We start from the raw sequence: 22,653 nt of genomic DNA on the forward strand, positions 1-22,653 counted from the left end.
AAAGGTCCTTCTCCAGGAACCCAGCAAGCCCCCTCACCTGTGAGGTTAACATAGACAGTGGTGAAGGATGCCAGCGGTACGGCAGCCACGTTCTGCGCCCGGACCCGCAGCGTGAAGAACCGCGTGACCTCGAAGTCCAGAGGCTCGGCCACCAAGATGGAGGCAGAGCCGTCGGCCCGGTTGGGCTTGATGTAGAAGCGCACGGGCATGTTGGTCTCCGGAACTTGCCCCTCTTCCAGGTTGTAGGTCACCCGGGGGTCACCCAAGGGCGATGTGGCTTTTATGGTCTGTGAGGACGAGACACCGTGAACGTCACTGTGTGTGTCTGTGCTAATCTGGGGCTAATCTATAATTGTCGATACAGGAAACTCACAATGGAAGTTTGGCTAAACCTTACAGAAAAAAACATGAATGGTTAGCAAAGTGTACCCTACAACAGCACGGACTACAAGTCTCTGCTGACCACACCACAGGAATACATTACACAGAGCAAAGAACGCAAAGATCGTACTTGTGGTATTAGCAAGACCGGTCTTGCTAACTTGCCTCCCAAGAATGAACTTGGGATTCATTAAATCATGGATTGGTTATGTTAGGGTACAACACGATGTACCCTTGGTATTTGGGGAGGGCCAAGAATGACATTGGGGGATTCTTACCATCCTCTGTACTTCTGATCTTGAGTTTTGGAATTGGTCTTTGGCAATGGAAGACGGCTTCAAATGGGTACGTGAGAATACTTGTACGGTCGAGTATACATGTGGAGAAATACAAAGTCCACACTCAGTCTGTTTCATTCTGTAGCGAGCCAGTATTGGCAGATCTAGCTTAACCCCGTATGCGAGGCTTTGCTCTGCTTTTGTGATCCGTGGCAGCTGTCGAAGCTGACGTTACGGCAAGAGACAGATGGGTCTATCGCTGTCCCACACACCAGGACGTGGAGAGACCAGCTAACAGCATTCATCCGTCCCCCCCCACCCCCCGCCATCCACCACACGCCTTCCTCACGGACTCCATCTTTTTTTTATCTTTTTTTCTTTTCAGTGCTAAAGTACGGCGTGCAGCAGCGAACGACTCGAGGGGATCTGAGGAAAGCAAGGCGGAGTTTTAAAAGCTTCACACGTGCTAACAGAACTCAGGAGAGGACGGCCACATCCGTCAGCGTCGCACACAAAGGGAGCTACGGCTCCCCGAATGAGTCACCATGCTCCGTGACCCTCATACTCACTACTGGGGAGGCACGTTTCCAGTGAGACCTACAGCAAGCCGGCCTCATCCACAGTGTAGTTCAGCTTCAGCAGAGCCTGCGGGCTTCACGGCAAAATGCCGCACTTGTTGACCAAAGGCTGTCATTTAAAATCCTATGAGAGAACCAGTAAAATTTCGGCAAGGACATAAAATCCAGCTGTTAAAATGGGTCGAACTGCGAGCGGATTTGAATGAACACACCGCCTAGTACATGCACTCTGGTAGCATGCTCTGAACGCCTGGGGGGGCAGCAGTACTCACTGAGCCGTGACACACATCACCCGACCCGACCCCTGCCTGCTGAGAAATGGGGGGGGGGGGGGGAGGGACGGACGGACGGACAGGCTCCACTGTTACCGCCGCCTGGTTGCACGCCCCCCCCGATGACCTGCACACCTGCCTTCTGCATGATCGCGTGTCACACGTGGTCTGCTGAGCCACAATCATGTCCTTACACCACATTTTACCATTTTGTACAACTCAGGGTGTCCACAGGGCTGCTCCCGGGACCTGACCCAGAAACCTCAAGCAGGTCCACCTCAGTCCAGATCCATCTTCCAGCACTACGCACTTGTAGAACAAATCAATGCTTTGGACCAGCTTGGTGAACAATCATAACTTAGATGTGCAGGCATTTCTTTTTCTCATCATTCTCCGATAGCACATTTTCACAACATTACATTGTCTCAAAGCGCTTCACATTATCCCTGCCCAAAGCCCCCAGTGAGCAAGCCAAAGGCGACAGTGGCAAGGAAAAACTCCCAAGAAGGAAGAAACCTTGCGGGGAACCAGACTCAAAGGGAAGCCCATCCTCCAGGGGGCAAAGTTAAATTAAACAAATATAGTCTACAACATATCCAAGTAGGTCTGTACTGTCATTATTATATTAGTGTTAAGCAGATATAATTCTGAAGTGCTTATTGCGGATACAACTGCAACCGGTCGTGATAAATTATCGTATCACCTGCCACTATATTCAAATCAAATAACATCTTCATACTAAATGCATTGTAATTAATGTCGGCGTTTGTGTGTGTGTGTGTGTGTGTGTGTGACCGGAGCCAGCTGACTGCTGTGGCATGCTTCTTCCCGCCAGGCAGCTGTACTGGGTCGCAGAGGGATGGTATCAAGCAGGCAAGGAGCAGAGCAGTCGATGGCTAATTACCACATTGTCTTACACCCCCAGCAGGCCCTGCTCCGCCGTTTGGGACAGATCCATGCTGCGAATGGGGATCTTACAGGAATGCTCACTATACATTTAAGATGCGGTTATTCTCATGATTTCACAGGTCTGGGGGGAAATTATTTTAAACCTAGCAAGAATTTTAAATATTCATAACAGTTAGAATTAATTTAAATAATAAACTGTGATTATCTGCTTGCAAAATACAAACTGTCCCGACCATAAGAAGATGCCGTTATTAATTTATCCCCTGATCTACCTGGCAGACCAACGACAGCGGTACTCCCATAATCCAATGCACGCGTGGGAACACAGTCTCTTAATTATTTACTCAAGGTTGCAATTACGCTGCTTGGAATTTACTAATCATTGTTCCTTCAGATAATTCCGCACTGAGACCACTGATATTTAAATTTTCTAATTAAGAGACAGAGAGAAAGATAATGGATATGAGAGCGAAGAAGAGAGTCTACAGACAGCACCGTACTCCACATGAATGTGTTAGACTGTTAACGAGCCTAATTTGTATTTTGAGTTCCAAGGATGAATTACTGTAGGGGTTCCCAATGCACAGCAGAGATTTTAACCGGCAGTTACTGCTCACCACAGAGTAAATACGGTATTTACAGGGAAGAAGAGGATTCACGCTAATCATTCATAAACGGGGTAAAATAAAGGATGAGGGGCCCATTAGCCAGCTAGCTGCTAATAATCTAATTAGCGTTACTCAGAGCGGCGGTCTATGCTGGGCAGATAGTGCTTGCGTGTGGCACCATTATCTGAGGCTGAAAGGCTGCCGGTAGCCATGGCTCTGTCTTCTCACGGTGGACGGCAACCGTCTTGACTTGTACGACCAATTAACCCCGCGGGGTGTATCTGGCACGACGGATTTTCACAAGCAAGTCGTCACATGGTGCATTTCAGCAATACATATATGGGTTTTCATATATTTCAAAGAGAAACAGTAACATATAAGAGGCAAATTTTCCAGGAGCTTGAAATTGAAAGTGATGCTGCCCCCAAAACGCTAGCTACACACACACACACACACACACACACACACACATACACACACACACACACGCAAACACATACATACCAGTACTTATAACAACCTTAACCCCTACCCAGCCCTAACCATAAGTAACGAAACAAAATACTAGACTTTTGGCATTTTTAGTTTTTTGATTGCTTTCACAGAGGTTTATATTGTGAGGACTTTAAAACATGTCCCCACAAGGTAAAAAAAAATAACAGGTTTTTCTCACATTGTGGGGAAATCTGGTCCCCACAATGTAATAATTACAAAAACGCACACACGCACACACACTAGCACACTGCTCCGGTCTGCTCTCCATCCTTGTTGCCTCATCACCATGGACGCATCATCTACCTGCACCAGGAATTTCCAGTAACAATCACCTTGGTAATTAGGGCTCAGCAGCAGCTGCCGTTCCAGAATGTTTAAACTGTGCCACTGAGAGGGATGAGGCTGGAGAGCATCAGTATGAGGCTTTGTGCGTTTAATGCCTAACGATCCCTTTGCAGACCATAGATGCTGTTCGTCATCAGTGGAGGAGATACGATAATTAATGATCTTTGTTACACACGGTTCCCAGTGATGAGAGAAGTGGGACTGAGTTTGAAGCTGCGATCAAGGACCAGCAAGCACTGCCCTTGACCTGCAGGCTCCGCCCCGAACCCGCAAGCTCCGCCCTCAACCCACAAGACCCGCCCACGACTCCCAAGCTCCATCCACCACCCACTGTGGTCTAATTACCAGTCAGTACGGCATCAAATGCTGCCACACTGACCCAGGAGTCATATTTTAGCACAGAGCCCCCTGGGGTGGGAAGGCTAGAAGGTGTATGTGTGTGGGAGGCGGGGGAATCAGCCCACATCCGACGGTTCACACAAGAAGCCGGGATGACTGGGAGCAACGCGAGTGATGTGTCATTTGTGGCGTGCGGCTGCGCCGGGGCCCCGTGCACGGCAAAGTGCGCTCAGCTGCTCCCGCGGAAAGTGCCGGCACTGGCGATGAAAGCCCCCAGCGGGGAAGGCCGCCCCTGGTCCTGTCTCTGCGTGATTCACAGACACCAGTGCTAGGAGCCTTTTCATGTAAGAAATAAAATAAATGTCAAGGTAAGTGTGCGTACTGAGGTGTTGGCTGCGGGGCAGCGAATTCAGGAGAGACGGGGAGGGGGGGCGCGGGGTGCATGAGAGGCCACGCTGGTGAAGACTCACCACGATCTTGGTGTCCCGCACTGTGTTCTCCGGAATGGTGACCAAGTACTCCGCCCGCTCCCACTCCGGGGGCTGGTTGTAGATGTTGGTGATCATGACGGTCAGCTCCACCGATACGCTTCGGTTCCCCCCGTCTGTGGCGATGATCTGCTGGCTGATGCGGGACGTCTGCTCCGGAGTCGGGGGAGGGGAGGGGCGGACAGAGAGGGTACTAAGTGGCGGAGAACCTCTGCTATCGGCAGAACCCATAAAGGGGATGAGACCCATCTTGATACCATTATCAAGACGAATTATGGCCCAAAGCGACCTTCGGCATCTTCCTTACGAGGATCATCGAGGCAGAAAAAAAACACTGACATATATAGCAAAGAATAGTCAGCATTATTCATGGGACCTTAGCAGGAGAAGTTCAGAAGAACATTGTGCTGAAGAGCAGATAGATTTATTCACAATGCTGCCATCTATTTTGCTTCTTAATTTGACTTTCAAGGCCAGGACTTCACAGAAGAAGGCCCACCCCCCCAGCCTGCCCCGTACCCCCACGCCCGACGCTGTTTCATTAAAACGAACACTGTAGCATTAATAATGGAAGAAGAGTCCGCTGGGGTGAAGTTGGTAGTAAAACTCTGCTTGACGGACGTGTGATCACATGACCAGACCCAGCACCTCCTAGCTCCCCGTGCCAATAAGCAGAGAGCCCTACTCTCATCTTAATGAGCTACATCAGAACAATGAGCCAATTAAAAGCTGCGCTTGCCCCCGCCTCTCTGTCCCTTTCACTCCCCCCCGCCTCTCTGTCCCTTTCACTCCCCCCGCCTCTCTGTCCCTTTCACTCCCCCCGCCTCTCTGTCCCTTTCACTCCCCCCGCCTCCCTGTCCCTTTCACTCCCCCCCGCCTCCCTGTCCCTTTCACTCCCCCCCGCCTCCCTGTCCCTTTCACTCCCCCCCGTCTCTCTGTCCCTTTCACTCCCCCCGCCTCCCTGTCCCTTTCACTCCCCCCCGCCTCCCTGTCCCTTTCACTCCCCCCCGTCTCTCTGTCCCTTTCACTCCCCCCCGTCTCTCTGTCCCTTTCACTCTCCCCGCCTCTCTGTCCCTTTCACTCCCCCCCGCCTCCCTGTCCCTTTCACTCCCCCCCGCCTCCCTGTCCCTTTCACTCCCCCCGCCTCTCTGTCCCTTTCACTCCCCCCGCCTCTCTGTCCCTTTCACTCCCCCCGCCTCCCTGTCCCTTTCACTCCCCCCGCCTCCCTGTCCCTTTCACTCCCCCCGCCTCCCTGTCCCTTTCACTCCCCCCCCGCCTCCCTGTCCCTTTCACTCCCCCCCGTCTCTCTGTCCCTTTCACTCCCCCCCGCCTCTCTGTCCCTTTCACTCTCCCCGCCTCTCTGTCCCTTTCACTCCCCCCCGCCTCCCTGTCCCTTTCACTCCCCCCCGCCTCCCTGTCCCTTTCACTCCCCCCCGCCTCTCTGTCCCTTTCACTCTCCCCCGCCTCTCTGTCCCTTTCACTCCCCCCCGCCTCTCTGTCCCTTTCACTCCCCCCCGCCTCCCTGTCCCTTTCATTCCCCCCGCCTCTCTGTCCCTTTCACTCCCCCCGCCTCCCTGTCCCTTTCACTCCCCCCCGCCTCCCTGTCCCTTTCACTCCCCCCCGCCTCCCTGTCCCTTTCACTCCCCCCGCCTCCCTGTCCCTTTCATTCCCCCCGCCTCTCTGTCCCTTTCACTCTCCCCGCCTCTCTGTCCCTTTCACTCCCCCCGCCTCCCTGTCCCTTTCACTCCCCCCGCCTCCCTGTCCCTTTCACTCCCCCCGCCTCCCTGTCCCTTTCACTCCCCCCCGCCTCCCTGTCCCTTTCACTCCCCCCCGCCTCCCTGTCCCTTTCATTCCCCCCGCCTCTCTGTCCCTTTCACTCCCCCCGCCTCCCTGTCCCTTTCACTCCCCCCCGCCTCCCTGTCCCTTTCACTCCCCCCCGCCTCCCTGTCCCTTTCACTCCCCCCCCGCCTCCCTGTCCCTTTCATTCCCCCCGCCTCTCTGTCCCTTTCACTCTCCCCGCCTCTCTGTCCCTTTCACTCCCCCCCGCCTCCCTGTCCCTTTCACTCCCCCCCGCCTCCCTGTCCCTTTCACTCCCCCCCGCCTCCCTGTCCCTATCATTCCCCCCCGCCTCCCTGTCCCTTTCACTCCCCCCGCCTCTCTGTCCCTTTCACTCCCCCCCGCCTCTCTGTCCCTTTCACTCCCCCCGCCTCTCTGTCCCTTTCACTCCCCCCCGCCTCCCTGTCCCTTTCACTCCCCCCGCCTCTCTGTCCCTTTCACTCCCCCCCGCCTCTCTGTCCCTTTCACTCCCCCCGCCTCTCTGTCCCTTTCACTCCCCCCGCCTCTCTGTCCCTTTCACTCCCCCCCGCCTCCCTGTCCCTTTCACTCCCCCCCGCCTCCCTGTCCCTTTCACTCCCCCCCGCCTCCCTGTCCCTTTCACTCCCCCCGCCTCCCTGTCCCTTTCACTCCCCCCGCCTCCCTGTCCCTTTCACTCCCCCCCGCCTCCCTGTCCCTTTCACTCCCCCCCGCCTCCCTGTCCCTTTCACTCCCCCCGCCTCCCTGTCCCTTTCACTCCCCCCGCCTCTCTGTCCCTTTCACTCCCCCCGCCTCTCTGTCCCTTTCACTCCCCCCGCCTCTCTGTCCCTTTCACTCCCCCCGCCTCTCTGTCCCTTTCACTCCCCCCGCCTCCCTGTCCCTTTCACTCCCCCCGCCTCCCTGTCCCTTTCACTCCCCCCGCCTCCCTGTCCCTTTCATTCCCCCCGCCTCTCTGTCCCTTTCACTCCCCCCGCCTCTCTGTCCCTTTCACTCCCCCCGCCTCTCTGTCCCTTTCACTCCCCCCGTCTCTCTGTCCCTTTCACTCTCCCCGCCTCCCTGTCCCTTTCACTCCCCCCCGCCTCCCTGTCCCTTTCACTCCCCCCCGCCTCCCTGTCCCTTTCACTCCCCCCGCCTCCCTGTCCCTTTCATTCCCCCCGCCTCTCTGTCCCTTTCACTCCCCCCGCCTCCCTGTCCCTTTCACTCCCCCCCCGCCTCCCTGTCCCTTTCACTCCCCCCCGCCTCCCTGTCCCTTTCACTCCCCCCGCCTCCCTGTCCCTTTCATTCCCCCCGCCTCTCTGTCCCTTTCACTCCCCCCGCCTCCCTGTCCCTTTCACTCCCCCCGCCTCCCTGTCCCTTTCATTCCCCCCGCCTCTCTGTCCCTTTCACTCTCCCCGCCTCTCTGTCCCTTTCACTCCCCCCCGTCTCTCTGTCCCTTTCACTCTCCCCGCCTCCCTGTCCCTTTCACTCCCCCCCGCCTCCCTGTCCCTTTCATTCCCCCCGCCTCCCTGTCCCTTTCACTCTCCCCGCCTCTCTGTCCCTTTCACTCCCCCCGCCTCTCTGTCCCTTTCACTCCCCCCGCCTCTCTGTCCCTTTCACTCTCCCCGCCTCTCTGTCCCTTTCACTCCCCCCCCGCCTCCCTGTCCCTTTCACTCCCCCCGCCTCCCTGTCCCTTTCACTCCCCCCCGCCTCCCTGTCCCTTTCACTCCCCCCGCCTCCCTGTCCCTTTCACTCCCCCCGCCTCTCTGTCCCTTTCACTCCCCCCGCCTCTCTGTCCCTTTCACTCCCCCCCCGCCTCCCTGTCCCTTTCACTCCCCCCGCCTCCCTGTCCCTTTCACTCCCCCCCGCCTCCCTGTCCCTTTCACTCCCCCCCGCCTCCCTGTCCCTTTCACTCTCCCCGCCTCTCTGTCCCTTTCACTCCCCCCGCCTCTCTGTCCCTTTCACTCCCCCCCGCCTCTCTGTCCCTTTCACTCCCCCCGCCTCTCTGTCCCTTTCACTCCCCCCGCCTCTCTGTCCCTTTCACTCCCCCCCCGCCTCCCTGTCCCTTTCACTCCCCCCCGCCTCCCTGTCCCTTTCACTCCCCCCGCCTCCCTGTCCCTTTCACTCCCCCCCGCCTCCCTGTCCCTTTCACTCCCCCCGCCTCCCTGTCCCTTTCACTCCCCCCGCCTCCCTGTCCCTTTCATTCCCCCCGCCTCTCTGTCCCTTTCACTCCCCCCGCCTCCCTGTCCCTTTCACTCCCCCCCGCCTCCCTGTCCCTTTCACTCCCCCCCGCCTCTCTGTCCCTTTCACTCCCCCCGCCTCTCTGTCCCTTTCACTCCCCCCCGCCTCTCTGTCCCTTTCACTCCCCCCGCCTCCCTGTCCCTTTCACTCCCCCCGCCTCCCTGTCCCTTTCACTCCCCCCCGCCTCCCTGTCCCTTTCACTCCCCCCCGTCTCTCTGTCCCTTTCACTCCCCCCGCCTCCCTGTCCCTTTCACTCCCCCCCGCCTCCCTGTCCCTTTCACTCCCCCCCGTCTCCCTGTCCCTTTCACTCCCCCCCGTCTCTCTGTCCCTTTCACTCCCCCCCGCCTCTCTGTCCCTTTCACTCCCCCCCGCCTCCCTGTCCCTTTCACTCCCCCCCGCCTCCCTGTCCCCTTTCACTCCCCCCGCCTCTCTGTCCCTTTCACTCCCCCCGCCTCTCTGTCCCTTTCACTCCCCCCGCCTCCCTGTCCCTTTCACTCCCCCCGCCTCCCTGTCCCTTTCATTCCCCCCGCCTCCCTGTCCCTTTCACTCTCCCCGCCTCTCTGTCCCTTTCACTCCCCCCCGCCTCTCTGTCCCTTTCATTCCCCCCCGCCTCCCTGTCCCTTTCACTCCCCCCGCCTCTCTGTCCCTTTCACTCCCCCCCGCCTCCCTGTCCCTTTCATTCCCCCCGCCTCTCTGTCCCTTTCACTCTCCCCGCCTCCCTGTCCCTTTCACTCCCCCCCCGCCTCCCTGTCCCTTTCACTCCCCCCCGCCTCTCTGTCCCTTTCACTCCCCCCCCGCCTCCCTGTCCCTTTCACTCCCCCCCGCCTCCCTGTCCCTTTCACTCCCCCCGCCTCCCTGTCCCTTTCACTCCCCCCGCCTCCCTGTCCCTATCATTCCCCCCGCCTCCCTGTCCCTTTCACTCCCCCCGCCTCTCTGTCCCTTTCACTCCCCCCCGCCTCTCTGTCCCTTTCACTCCCCCCGCCTCTCTGTCCCTTTCACTCTCCCCGCCTCTCTGTCCCTTTCACTCCCCCCCGCCTCCCTGTCCCTTTCACTCCCCCCGCCTCCCTGTCCCTTTCACTCCCCCCCCGCCTCCCTGTCCCTTTCACTCCCCCCGCCTCCCTGTCCCTTTCACTCCCCCCCGCCTCTCTGTCCCTTTCACTCCCCCCGCCTCTCTGTCCCTTTCACTCCCCCCGCCTCCCTGTCCCTTTCACTCCCCCCCGCCTCCCTGTCCCTTTCACTCCCCCCGCCTCCCTGTCCCTTTCATTCCCCCCGCCTCTCTGTCCCTTTCACTCCCCCCGCCTCTCTGTCCCTTTCACTCCCCCCGCCTCCCTGTCCCTTTCACTCCCCCCGCCTCCCTGTCCCTTTCACTCCCCCCGCCTCTCTGTCCCTTTCACTCCCCCCGCCTCTCTGTCCCTTTCACTCTCCCCGCCTCTCTGTCCCTTTCACTCCCCCCCGCCTCCCTGTCCCTTTCACTCCCCCCGCCTCCCTGTCCCTTTCACTCCCCCCCGCCTCCCTGTCCCTTTCACTCCCCCCCGCCTCCCTGTCCCTTTCACTCCCCCCGCCTCTCTGTCCCTTTCACTCCCCCCCGCCTCTCTGTCCCTTTCACTCCCCCCGCCTCTCTGTCCCTTTCACTCTCCCCGCCTCTCTGTCCCTTTCACTCCCCCCCGCCTCCCTGTCCCTTTCACTCCCCCCGCCTCCCTGTCCCTTTCACTCCCCCCGCCTCCCTGTCCCTTTCACTCCCCCCCGCCTCCCTGTCCCTTTCACTCCCCCCGCCTCCCTGTCCCTTTCACTCCCCCCCGCCTCCCTGTCCCTTTCACTCCCCCCGCCTCCCTGTCCCTTTCATTCCCCCCGCCTCTCTGTCCCTTTCACTCTCCCCGCCTCTCTGTCCCTTTCACTCCCCCCCGCCTCTCTGTCCCTTTCATTCCCCCCCGCCTCCCTGTCCCTTTCACTCCCCCCGCCTCCCTGTCCCTTTCACTCCCCCCGCCTCCCTGTCCCTTTCATTCCCCCCGCCTCTCTGTCCCTTTCACTCTCCCCGCCTCTCTGTCCCTTTCACTCCCCCCCGCCTCTCTGTCCCTTTCATTCCCCCCCGCCTCCCTGTCCCTTTCACTCCCCCCGCCTCTCTGTCCCTTTCACTCCCCCCCGCCTCCCTGTCCCTTTCACTCCCCCCCGCCTCCCTGTCCCTTTCACTCTCCCCGCCTCTCTGTCCCTTTCACTCCCCCCGCCTCCCTGTCCCTTTCACTCCCCCCCGCCTCCCTGTCCCTTTCACTCCCCCCCGCCTCCCTGTCCCTTTCACTCCCCCCGCCTCCCTGTCCCTTTCACTCCCCCCCGCCTCTCTGTCCCTTTCACTCCCCCCCGCCTCCCTGTCCCTTTCACTCCCCCCCGCCTCCCTGTCCCTTTCACTCCCCCCCGCCTCCCTGTCCCTTTCACTCCCCCCCGCCTCCCTGTCCCTTTCACTCCCCCCGCCTCCCTGTCCCTTTCACTCCCCCCCGCCTCCCTGTCCCTTTCACTCCCCCCCGCCTCCCTGTCCCTTTCACTCCCCCCGCCTCCCTGTCCCTTTCACTCCCCCCGCCTCCCTGTCCCTTTCATTCCCCCCGCCTCCCTGTCCCTTTCACTCCCCCCGCCTCCCTGTCCCTTTCACTCCCCCCGCCTCCCTGTCCCTTTCACTCCCCCCGCCTCCCTGTCCCTTTCACTCCCCCCGCCTCTCTGTCCCTTTCACTCCCCCCCGCCTCTCTGTCCCTTTCATTCCCCCCGCCTCTCTGTCCCTTTCACTCCCCCCGCCTCCCTGTCCCTTTCACTCCCCCCCGCCTCCCTGTCCCTTTCACTCCCCCCGCCTCCCTGTCCCTTTCACTCCCCCCGCCTCCCTGTCCCTTTCACTCCCCCCCGCCTCCCTGTCCCTTTCACTCCCCCCGCCTCCCTGTCCCTTTCACTCCCCCCCGCCTCCCTGTCCCTTTCACTCCCCCCCGCCTCCCTGTCCCTTTCACTCCCCCCCGCCTCCCTGTCCCTTTCACTCCCCCCGCCTCCCTGTCCCTTTCACTCCCCCCCGCCTCCCTGTCCCTTTCACTCCCCCCGCCTCCCTGTCCCTTTCACTCCCCCCCGCCTCCCTGTCCCTTTCACTCCCCCCGCCTCCCTGTCCCTTTCACTCCCCCCGCCTCCCTGTCCCTTTCACTCCCCCCCGCCTCCCTGTCCCTTTCACTCCCCCCGCCTCCCTGTCCCTTTCATTCCCCCCGCCTCCCTGTCCCTTTCACTCCCCCCGCCTCCCTGTCCCTTTCACTCCCCCCGCCTCCCTGTCCCTTTCACTCCCCCCGCCTCTCTGTCCCTTTCACTCCCCCCCGCCTCCCTGTCCCTTTCACTCCCCCCGCCTCCCTGTCCCTTTCACTCCCCCCCGCCTCCCTGTCCCTTTCACTCCCCCCGCCTCCCTGTCCCTTTCACTCCCCCCGCCTCTCTGTCCCTTTCACTCCCCCCCGCCTCTCTGTCCCTTTCACTCCCCCCCCGCCTCCCTGTCCCTTTCACTCCCCCCCGCCTCTCTGTCCCTTTCACTCCCCCCCGCCTCCCTGTCCCTTTCACTCCCCCCCGCCTCTCTGTCCCTTTCACTCCCCCCCCGCCTCCCTGTCCCTTTCACTCCCCCCCGCCTCTCTGTCCCTTTCACTCCCCCCGCCTCCCTGTCCCTTTCACTCCCCCCCGCCTCTCTGTCCCTTTCACTCCTCCCGCCTCCCTGTCCCTTTCACTCCCCCCGCCTCTCTGTCCCTTTCACTCCCCCCGCCTCCCTGTCCCTTTCACTCCCCCCGCCTCCCTGTCCCTTTCACTCCCCCCGTCTCCCTGTCCCTTTCACTCCCCCCGTCTCCCTGTCCCTTTCACTCCCCCGCCTCCCCGTCCCTTTCACTCCCCCCGCCTCCCCGTCCCTTTCACTCCCCCCGCCTCTCCGTCCCTTTCACTCCCCCCCGTCTCCCTGTCCCTTTCACTCCCCCCGTCTCCCTGTCCCTTTCACTCCTCCCGCCTCCCTGTCCCTTTCACTCCCCCCGCCTCTCTGTCCCTTTCACTCCCCCCGTCTCCCTGTCCCTTTCACTCCCCCCGTCTCCCCGTCCCTTTCACTCCCCCGCCTCCCCGTCCCTTTCACTCCCCCGCCTCCCCGTCCCTTTCACTCCCCCGCCTCCCCGTCCCTTTCACTCCCCCCGCCTCTCCGTCCCTTTCACTCCCCCCCGTCTCCCCGTCCCTTTCACTCCCCCCGTCTCCCTGTCCCTTTCACTCCTCCCGCCTCCCTGTCCCTTTCACTCTCCCCGCCTCTCTGTCCCTTTCACTCCTCCCGCCTCCCTGTCCCTTTCACTCCCCCCGCCTCCCTGTCCCTTTCACTCCCCCCGTCTCCCCGTCCCTTTCACTCCCCCCGTCTCCCCGTCCCTTTCACTCCCCCCGCCTCCCCGTCCCTTTCACTCCCCCCGCCTCCCCGTCCCTTTCACTCCCCCCGCCTCCCCGTCCCTTTCACTCCCCCCGCCTCCCCGTCCCTTTCACTCCCCCCGCCTCCCTGTCCCTTTCACTCCCCCCGTCTCCCTGTCCCTTTCACTCCCCCCGCCTCCCTGTCCCTTTCACTCCCCCCCCGCCTCCCTGTCCCTTTCACTCCCCCCCGCCTCCCTGTCCCTTTCACTCCCCCCGCCTCCCTGTCCCTTTCACTCCCCCCCGCCTCCCTGTCCCTTTCACTCCCCCCCGCCTCCCTGTCCCTTTCACTCCTCCCGCCTCCCTGTCCCTTTCACTCCCCCCGCCTCCCTGTCCCTTTCACTCCCCCCGCCTCTCTGTCCCTTTCACTCCTCCCGCCTCCCTGTCCCTTTCACTCCCCCCCGCCTCTCTGTCCCTTTCACTCCCCCCCGCCTCCCTGTCCCTTTCACTCCCCCCGCCTCTCTGTCCCTTTCACTCCCCCCCGCCTCCCTGTCCCTTTCACTCCCCCCGCCTCCCTGTCCCTTTCACTCCCCCCGCCTCTCTGTCCCTTTCACTCCCCCCGCCTCCCTGTCCCTTTCACTCCCCCCCGCCTCCCTGTCCCTTTCACTCCCCCCGCCTCTCTGTCCCTTTCACTCCTCCCGCCTCCCTGTCCCTTTCACTCCCCCCCGCCTCTCTGTCCCTTTCACTCCCCCCCGCCTCCCTGTCCCTTTCACTCCCCCCGCCTCTCTGTCCCTTTCACTCCCCCCCGCCTCCCTGTCCCTTTCACTCCCCCCGCCTCCCTGTCCCTTTCACTCCCCCCCGCCTCCCTGTCCCTTTCACTCCCCCCGCCTCTCTGTCCCTTTCACTCCCCCCCGCCTCCCTGTCCCTTTCACTCCCCCCGCCTCCCTGTCCCTTTCACTCCCCCCGCCTCTCTGTCCCTTTCACTCCCCCCCGCCTCCCTGTCCCTTTCACTCCTCCCGCCTCTCTGTCCCTTTCACTCCCCCCCACCTCTCTGTCCCTTTCACTCCCCCCGCCTCTCTGTCCCTTTCACTCCCCCCCGCCTCCCTGTCCCTTTCACTCCCCCCCACCTCTCTGTCCCTTTCACTCCCCCCGCCTCCCTGTCCCTTTCACTCCCCCCGCCTCCCTGTCCCTTTCACTCCCCCCTTCTCCCTGTCCCTTCCCCCACCTCTGTCTCCGTCATCCTAGCTCTGGTCTTCAGGCCTTGTCTGGGCCCACGTCCATCACCGCCACAGATATCATCCAAGCAAAAACGTGTCAGACATGAAGCCTACAGAAATGATTTAATATAAGTCACCTGAAATATCACCCAAATCCCCCAGGACTCTGCCCCCCCTCAGCAGCCCTGAGCTCACTGGGGTGTTATGGAGGAGAAAGCAAAAACAGGGAACATCCACAAGCCCCCGCCCCCTGGGTTCCAACAGATAACGATTACACTAATTAGCCATGACAAAAGAGGGCTGATGTCCAGGCTCACCGCCCCCTTGGTGGGTGCTGGGGCAGGGGGGGGGCTAATATTTTTAAGGAAAGGCAGCACTCCATGGCAAAAGAACGAGAGCTCAGGTGTTTCTGTGAAAGCGAACTCTTGCGAATTCCCACATATCCGGAAATGCATAGGCGAACAGCGTGATGGGGTGGGATGAAGCGCCGGTGGCAGGCAGGCGGCGGAGGGGTGGGGGGGTCTGCGCTCTTGCTCTATAAATAAAGCTTCATGGGGCGGCGTCAGCGCCCCTCCACCAGGAGCATCGTGCCGCGGAAACCTGCCCTCATTAATGCATTTATGCCTGTGTGAGAACAATCCCTACCTGCCCGTCAGATATATAAATACACAATTGTGTGGCGAGAGAGACAGCAAGACAGGCTACTGCTGCTGGGTCATGCTGTGCCTAATTGGCACCCGGAGAGGGAACAAGCACAGGCTGTGATGACTGAGGATTGTGGGAAGACGGATTGTGTGGTGCGGCTCTGGGAGAGTGACACAGAGCCAGGCAGGTGCTTCCAGAGGGGGATGCGTGAGGCGTGACAAGCCAGGTTGGCGATGCCACACACACATGCGTGCACACACACACACACACACACACACACAAAGACACGCACACACACACACGCATGCACACAAACACGCACACATGCGCACAGACACGCACACACATGCGCCCACAGACACACACACAGACACTCACACACATGCGTGCACACACAGACACGCACACACGCATGCGCACAGACACGCACACATGCGCACAGACATGCAGACACATGCATGCGCACAGACACACACACACACGCGCACACACATACACACACATGCACACAGACACATGCATGCGCACAGACACACACACACATACGGGCACACACATACACACACGCACGCACACACACAGACATGCACACAGATGCATGCGCACAGACACACACACATGCGCACAGACATGCAGACACATGCACGCACACAGACACACACACACATGCAGACACATACACGCACGCACACAGACACGCACACACACACGCATGCGCACAGACATGCACACATGCGCACAGACATGCAGACATATGCATGCGCACAGACACAGCGCACACAGACACGCACACATGCGCACAGACATGCAGACACATGCATGCGCACAGACACACACACAGACACTCACACACATGCATGCGCACAGACACACACACGCGCACCGACACGCACACATGCGCACAGACATGCAGACACATGCATGCGCACACGGGCAAACACATACACACACACACGCACACAGACCCGCACACACATGCGCACAGACACGCACACATGCGCACAGACATGCAGACACATGCATGCGCACAGACACGCACACACACGCATGCGCACAGACACGCACACACGCACAGACACTCACGCGTGCACACACGCACACACATGCGCACATACATGCAGACACAAACATGCGTACAGACACACACACACATGCGCACAGACACACACACAGACACGCACACATGCGCACAGACATGCAGACACACACACATGCATGCACACACACACACGCACACACATACATAGAAACATACAAATACACACACAGACACACACACACATAAATACAAACAGAAATATGTACAAATAGACACACAGACACACACATTGAAACAAGCACACAGATATATAAACACACAGAAAAACATGCATGCACTCTCAAACAAACATATGGACACACACACGCAGAGTGACTCACACTCGCCCGCAGCGCCCCCCACCTGTGAGATGGGCTGGTTGACGTAGATCCAGCCGGTGCTGGGGCTGATGTGGAAGTAGGCGGGCTGGTGGCGGGACAGCGAGTAGGTGATAGCGGCGTTGGCCCCCTGGTCATCATCGTGGGCGGCAGCACGCAGAAAGCTGGTCCCCACGGGTGTGTCCTCACGCAGGAAGTCTACCGGAAGGAGGAGCCTGTTGTCAGGCCAGCCAGATCCAGGCAATATCCCAGCATGCCGTTGGAGATGCTTAATGAATCGACGCTTTACGAATGGCTCGGAGAGCATTTCTGAGCTTCTCGAATGGGTGTTATGAAATAAAACACAGATCATACCAGCAAAGGGCTTCAGAGATACTGCTGATTAAATTCTGATGATTTACTAAACGTTACTTTATAAAAATAATTTGAGCTAAAACGTGTGCAGACTGGATGCCCACCTGTGAGTCAAGAAGTATGACAATAATGCAGACAGAGGAGCTCTGACCCCTAATCACATGACCCTCAGGCCCGACCGATACGCGGCTGGTGCCAGGTCTTCTCCCCACTCCTGGCTCAGGTACCCACACTGATATCGGCTGTTCTCAAACTTGGGGTCGTTGTCATTCTGGTCGGCGATGAGCACGGTGATCTGGCAGATGCCGATGAGGGGCTCCTCCGCGAGGTCGGTGGCCGTGACGGACAGGGTGTACTCCCGCTGCCGCTCGCGGTCGAAGCTCGCCGTGGTGCTGATGACACCTGTGGCAAGCCGCACGCGCGCCATGTTAGGAATGGAGCCGCCCACACACCCCAAGCCTGGCACTGCCCAACGCGGCCTCTCTACCTACCGGTTTCGGGATGGATGGCGAAGCCGGAGGTGGCGCTGTCACGGTGCATGATACCATATCGGACCTGCCCGTTGGCACCCATATCAGCATCGTGGGCATGTACCCGCAGCACAAAGGTCCCCAGCGGCTGGTTCTCAAGGACCCAGGTGCTCAGGCTGTAGTTCTGGCACTGTGGGGAAGACATAGGGTTTTGATTATGGGGGGTTACTGGGGTGGGGGTGAAGAGGCTTGTGAGAACTAGGTGGAACTTGGGGACCAGGGGGCAAGACGGGGGGCTGGAGAGCAGGGACCTGTACAGAGGAGCTGACATACAGATACCCAGAGACAGACAGACAGAGACACACCGGCAGACAGACACAGACAGACAGACAGACACACACACAGACAACAGACAGACAGACACACAACAGACAGACAGACACACACACAGACAACAGACAGACAGACGGACAAACACAGACAGACAGACAGATAGACACAGACAGATACACACACAGACAACAGACACAGACAGACAGACAAATACAGACAGACAGACAGATAGACACAGACAGACACAGGCATCCTGGCAGCCCTCCAGTCACCCAGGACCTTGCATTAATATTTCACAGACAAAGGAGTCTTTCATGTAGGATGACTGTGTGGCGAGTGCGCTGGTGACACCTCCCTGACCCCGTTGGCCCCCATGTGACGGCCCAGCACCGAGCATCAGGTCCCACCGCACACGGGGGCTGTGCTGAAGCATTAATCAGAGCCGTGTCAGGGATGCAAGGACAGCATCACTTCTGTGAAGCCACACCAGCAAAACCAGTTCAGCCCCCTCCTCTCTTGAGGTTCTGCTGAGGTGCTTCGTGACGGGCAGCCACACGACTCAGGTCCATGTTTTCACCTGTTTGTACAGCCGGATAATTAGGGGACTGATCAAGGCCCAGTACCAGGCCCGGACTGGCAGCGATTCCTGTTCTGGGACCTCAGCAAGGAAGGCTTCAGTCATGCCATGGAATCCAGCACTCCCAGTGCCGCCAGCCCTCTGAGCTCCCGGCAGCTTGTCTGGGGGTCCTTGCTGAAATATTCATTTCCGCTGAGGCGGTTTGGACCATCTCTGCGGCTGAGTGCCACCAGGCCCCAGTAGGGCCAGGAAGCTGCTCAGATGTTCCACCAGCAGCTGTCACCCTCTCAGCCCCCACAGCCCAGATCCCAGTTCAGACCCATTCTGACAGCCAGCTCTACCCCTTAATTCACGCCGTGTGCGTCTCCGGTCACCCGTGTCTCACCTCGTCAAAGACGGGTTTGTTGTTGTTGATGTCGTTTATGCCCACGATGACCTGGGCGGAGCTACTGAGTGGGTGGGGCCCACCGGAAGCATTGTCGTCCGTGGCCGTGATATTCAGGATGTACTGGGGGCCCCGGAGCCTGGGAGGAGGGCTTCTGCGCAGCTTGATGATTCCTGGGTTGGGGGAGGACGAGGTCAGGCTCATAATGGGCCCACTGCAGTTCTAGCACCGAGACAGATGCGTCCGGTCCCGCAAACATCAAACGGTGGCCCAAACTCGGAACCGAGCCAAACGCCGCCTCTGAGGATGGCGCCGAGCGGAGGCAGACAAAACCAGAACAGAAAGCGGAGTGTTTACCGTGAAGGGAGAGAGTCGCCCTCATGCAGCAGTCTTTACAATCTGCTACAACAGACGCTTTGGCTCTGAGTATCTTTGATGGCTTTTCCCCCATGAAGCTCCAGCGGAAAAATAAATAAATATGTTGCCGGGAAGGGGGTGGGCAGAGAATAAATAAAATGCCTCTGAGTCTTTGAAGTGACAACTTTTCACAGTTAAACCGTGAGAGAGCCGAGAGCCATCTGTGTGGCTGGCCTGTAACGGGCTGGTCAAGGAGGCCGCTGTTCGGAGCCTCTGATAAGCTGGGCAGAGGCTGAGCACCCTGTGCCGCACCACACCCCCATCGCAAACAAACGATAACCGCGAGGCGCGCTTCTCGGCGTGCACCTCGCCGCAGCCATGCCTCTGAAGAGCTCGGGATCGCGGAGGGCGAAAGGAGGGCCGGCAAGCAAAGAAAGGGTTAAGAAAGCGAATGCAAACAAGCACAGGGTCTGTTTGTTCACGTAAGGGGAGGCTTTTTTTTGGTGAGCATAGTGGGGGTCCTTTGCTTACTTTCTGTGCTGTCTGGGGGGTCTTTCTCGGTGATCTCGGTTACCAGAGCAACTGCAGTCAACTTAATTGGAGGACTGGAGGGGTGGCGAGACAGTGGCGGTATATCTTGTCTCACGTCTTTACTCACCCTTCTGATTGTCTAGCTCGAAGTTGCTGTCCTCGTTGCCCCCGGTGATGGCGTACGTTACCGCGTCCCCATCCGGGTCCTTGGCGTGGACAATGGCTACCAGCGTCTCCGGTCCCGCGTCCTCAGACAGAAAGGTCTTATACCTGCAGGGAGCAGTGATGCCCGACAGGACACTCAGATGAGACGTCCATCATGAGCTGAGATACTTCCCATCACGAGACAGCGACAGGGGGCACTTACATGGCTTGTGAGAAGACAGGGACCTCGTCGTTCACATTGGCCAGACGGATCCGGACGGAGGCGGTGCCGGTGCGTGCCGGAGCGCCGCGATCCACCGCTACCACCACAAACTCGTACATGTGGTTGGGCCGCTCATAATCCAACGCATGGCGCGGACTCACCACGCCCTGGCCGTTAATGTCAAAGTCTGGACTCTGGATGAAATAGGAGACTTCCGCATTCAGGCCACTGTCACAGTCCCGGGCCAGCACTGCATTGTGGGACAGAAGGGGGACATTTTTCAGGAGAGCCATCCCTACCGATACCTACAACCAGCAGCATTCATTAAGCTACTAATTCACAACAGAGACCAGGAGACACAGAGGAGACACATGAAGGTCCAGGTGGCTGGTAACCGAGGGCAACTAACAGAATGCGACAGGTTACCGGGCGCCACGGAAACCGTGAAGCACCAGTACAACGCATGAAATAGTCTGCGGAAAGATAGAAGTTCGCATGTCTAACTGACGACAGCTTTCTTCTGAGGAGAGCCGGTTTGAGAATGTTATGGTCGGCATCCCCAGAAAGGGCTTCGCGGCTCCCAGAGGTGGAGGCTGGGCGCTTATCGGCACGTCTCCCACCAGGCAAAGGTCTTTCATTCGCAACAAGGGGCTGCCGGATTTGTACAGTAAGTGCTTTTTTAATTAAGTATTCTGTCATGTTAAAAGAGCCAATATTAATTAAAACTATGTTGCGAGGCCAATTCTTTATTTGATAAATTTAAGGGCCCATCTGTCAGAGGCACAGGGAAAGCTGGTGTTGACTCCCGCAGATCAAAAGTGAAACTTCAAGAAGGGTTTGCTGTCATTAGGCAAGGCGCCAGGATCCGGCTGCCCGGGCTTCATTACGCCGCGGGGCCGCAGCATCCCGCTCCGGCGCCGATGAAGGGCCGCTAATCTCCAAGGCAAATGCGGTGCTCTGCAGCCACAGATGTGGCGGAGAACTTGTTGCGGACTGGGGAGAGAGGGCAGAATGGATGGGTAGGTGATGGGTGGCGGTGGTGGTGGGGGGGGGGATTCAAACAGAAGGTTCATTAAAAATACACAGAATAATATAATATCACTTTGGGCTACCTATTACCATTTTTAATGCGTGTGCTATAAAATCGGAGCTGGAGTGGAAACTAAATTAAACATCGGAGCCGCAAACACATTTGGAGGGAATCAAGGGGCGGCGTTGGAGGGAGATGTGGGTGTTTTTTTATTGGGGGGGGGGAGGTATGCTGGCTGTTCTACTGCAGTAAATCCTTTCTACTAGTTTTTCCATGGAAATCGGAGCGCGAACTCAAACCTGCTCCCTGTACATAACATTAAGCACCAATCTTCTAATTCAAACTCGGGCTTAAGGTGAATGATCAATACTAATCTCTTCCCCGTGCTCCTCATCCCCAGCGGGGCTCATGCGCTGCTGGTTTGCCTTCTTATACTTTTTAACTGGCATTTGATAAGCAAACAGTTTACAAACTGGGTTGGTCTTAGTGTCTGTGTGCTGCTTTCCATGTTTTTGGGATCCGCCCTCAGCTTAAGGTACCAGTGATTACAGTCTCACATAGAGCCACGCGGGCGAATCCTGGACCAACCGGTGCTGCATCCAGCAAGATGAATGGCTGACACGGCGGGTGTTTGTTTCCACGGTGATGAACCCAGGATCATTAGGCCTCATTACCAAACGCAGCCACTACCTAAGGCTTGCCCATGCTCCGCTCTCGCTACCAGAAAACAAAAGGCGGGTTTCGGATCTTTAGTTGATTGCGGTACCCTCTACAATGCCTTGAATTTTGTACCAAAGTGGCTTTGATCTTCAGACATGGCTTTTATGCAGAACTTTGCCCTACCATGAGCCCACTGGCACAAAATACCGCTTACAGTATCTGATGAAAATTCATCAGTGTGCTAGTATTTTCTGCGAGACAGCAACCACTACAAGGGCCCTGCCTGTCTCCCTCACACACGCAGCCATGCTGACAGCCACTGAATAAACTGTGTTTATCTAGAAGAGTATATGTGTGTGTGCATCGCCGTGCAGGTCTACCCTGTGCCCATAAAACATGAACGTGGAGAGACACCTCTTAAAATGGCAGCACTACTAAGCTAAGCCCCAACAGGAACAGACCCTCCTTGGAAACACAACAGATCATCCATTTTTTAACAGACATAAAACGCTTTCAATTACTGGGATAGGATCATGGCTGTGTGAGACGCTGATAACTGAACCCAATTCCATTAGTGCCGCAGTTTAGCGAATGGCCACATGGGGCCGTGCCCACAGCCTGCTTCACTCTCATCGGCCTGGGATTTCCCAGGGGCCCCGGTCGCTTTGATACGAGACCATTGGGCCTCCCTAGTGCACCAGTTCCGGCGAGGAACAGCCCGCAAAGAAGTTTCTGGTGCATGAATCTGCAGCCCAAGTTGCGAAGCGCATGCGGGAAATGGCTGCATAGAAACAGCGCAGTAGTGATGGTGGGGGCTCCATAAAATATGACACTGTGGAGAGGAGCGCCCTCTTCCTTGGAAGGAACACAGTCTCCTCTGCCTTGCTCCGGCAGCCGCAAGCAGACTTTGATTACTATCTATTTCCCAGCCAGAAAACCCTGCTGTAATTAATTATTTCTTAATTATTTTTCAAACCGCATGTGTGATCCCCCCACCCCCCACCTGCCCATTAGCCAATCGGTGTGCAGCTTAGCATTTGGGAAAAGGCAAGTGCCCTGCAGTGTCGCCCCATGAAGGTCAAAGGAACTTCACCTCGGGGGGGGCAGCAGCTGGTAAACTGAGTACTCCTGGATTCTTAACAGAGCCTTTTGGGAAAGGCCATTAATGCCATTAGCGCCATCTACGGGTTAAATGGCACCACATGCCTTGCGATTAGAGTTTGC

The 22,653-nt window shown here is 58.3% G+C and overlaps 1 protein-coding gene across 1 annotated transcript in view; it reads right to left on the minus strand.

Annotated features, from left to right (window-relative positions):
- si:dkey-22o22.2 (neural-cadherin) overlaps positions 1-22,653 on the minus strand; it is a 93,768-nt gene that overhangs the window by 23,766 nt on the left and 47,349 nt on the right. The window contains 8 exon segments of the mRNA XM_049026598.1: positions 38-287; positions 4,676-4,843; positions 16,391-16,563; positions 16,951-17,121; positions 17,211-17,379; positions 18,485-18,657; positions 19,500-19,642; positions 19,740-19,989. Of these exon segments, the coding sequence (XP_048882555.1) occupies positions 38-287; positions 4,676-4,843; positions 16,391-16,563; positions 16,951-17,121; positions 17,211-17,379; positions 18,485-18,657; positions 19,500-19,642; positions 19,740-19,989 (1,497 nt within the window).

The sequence above is a fragment of the Brienomyrus brachyistius genome, chromosome 9, assembly GCF_023856365.1.
Source record: "Brienomyrus brachyistius isolate T26 chromosome 9, BBRACH_0.4, whole genome shotgun sequence".
Classification (NCBI taxonomy): Eukaryota; Metazoa; Chordata; class Actinopteri; order Osteoglossiformes; family Mormyridae; genus Brienomyrus; species Brienomyrus brachyistius.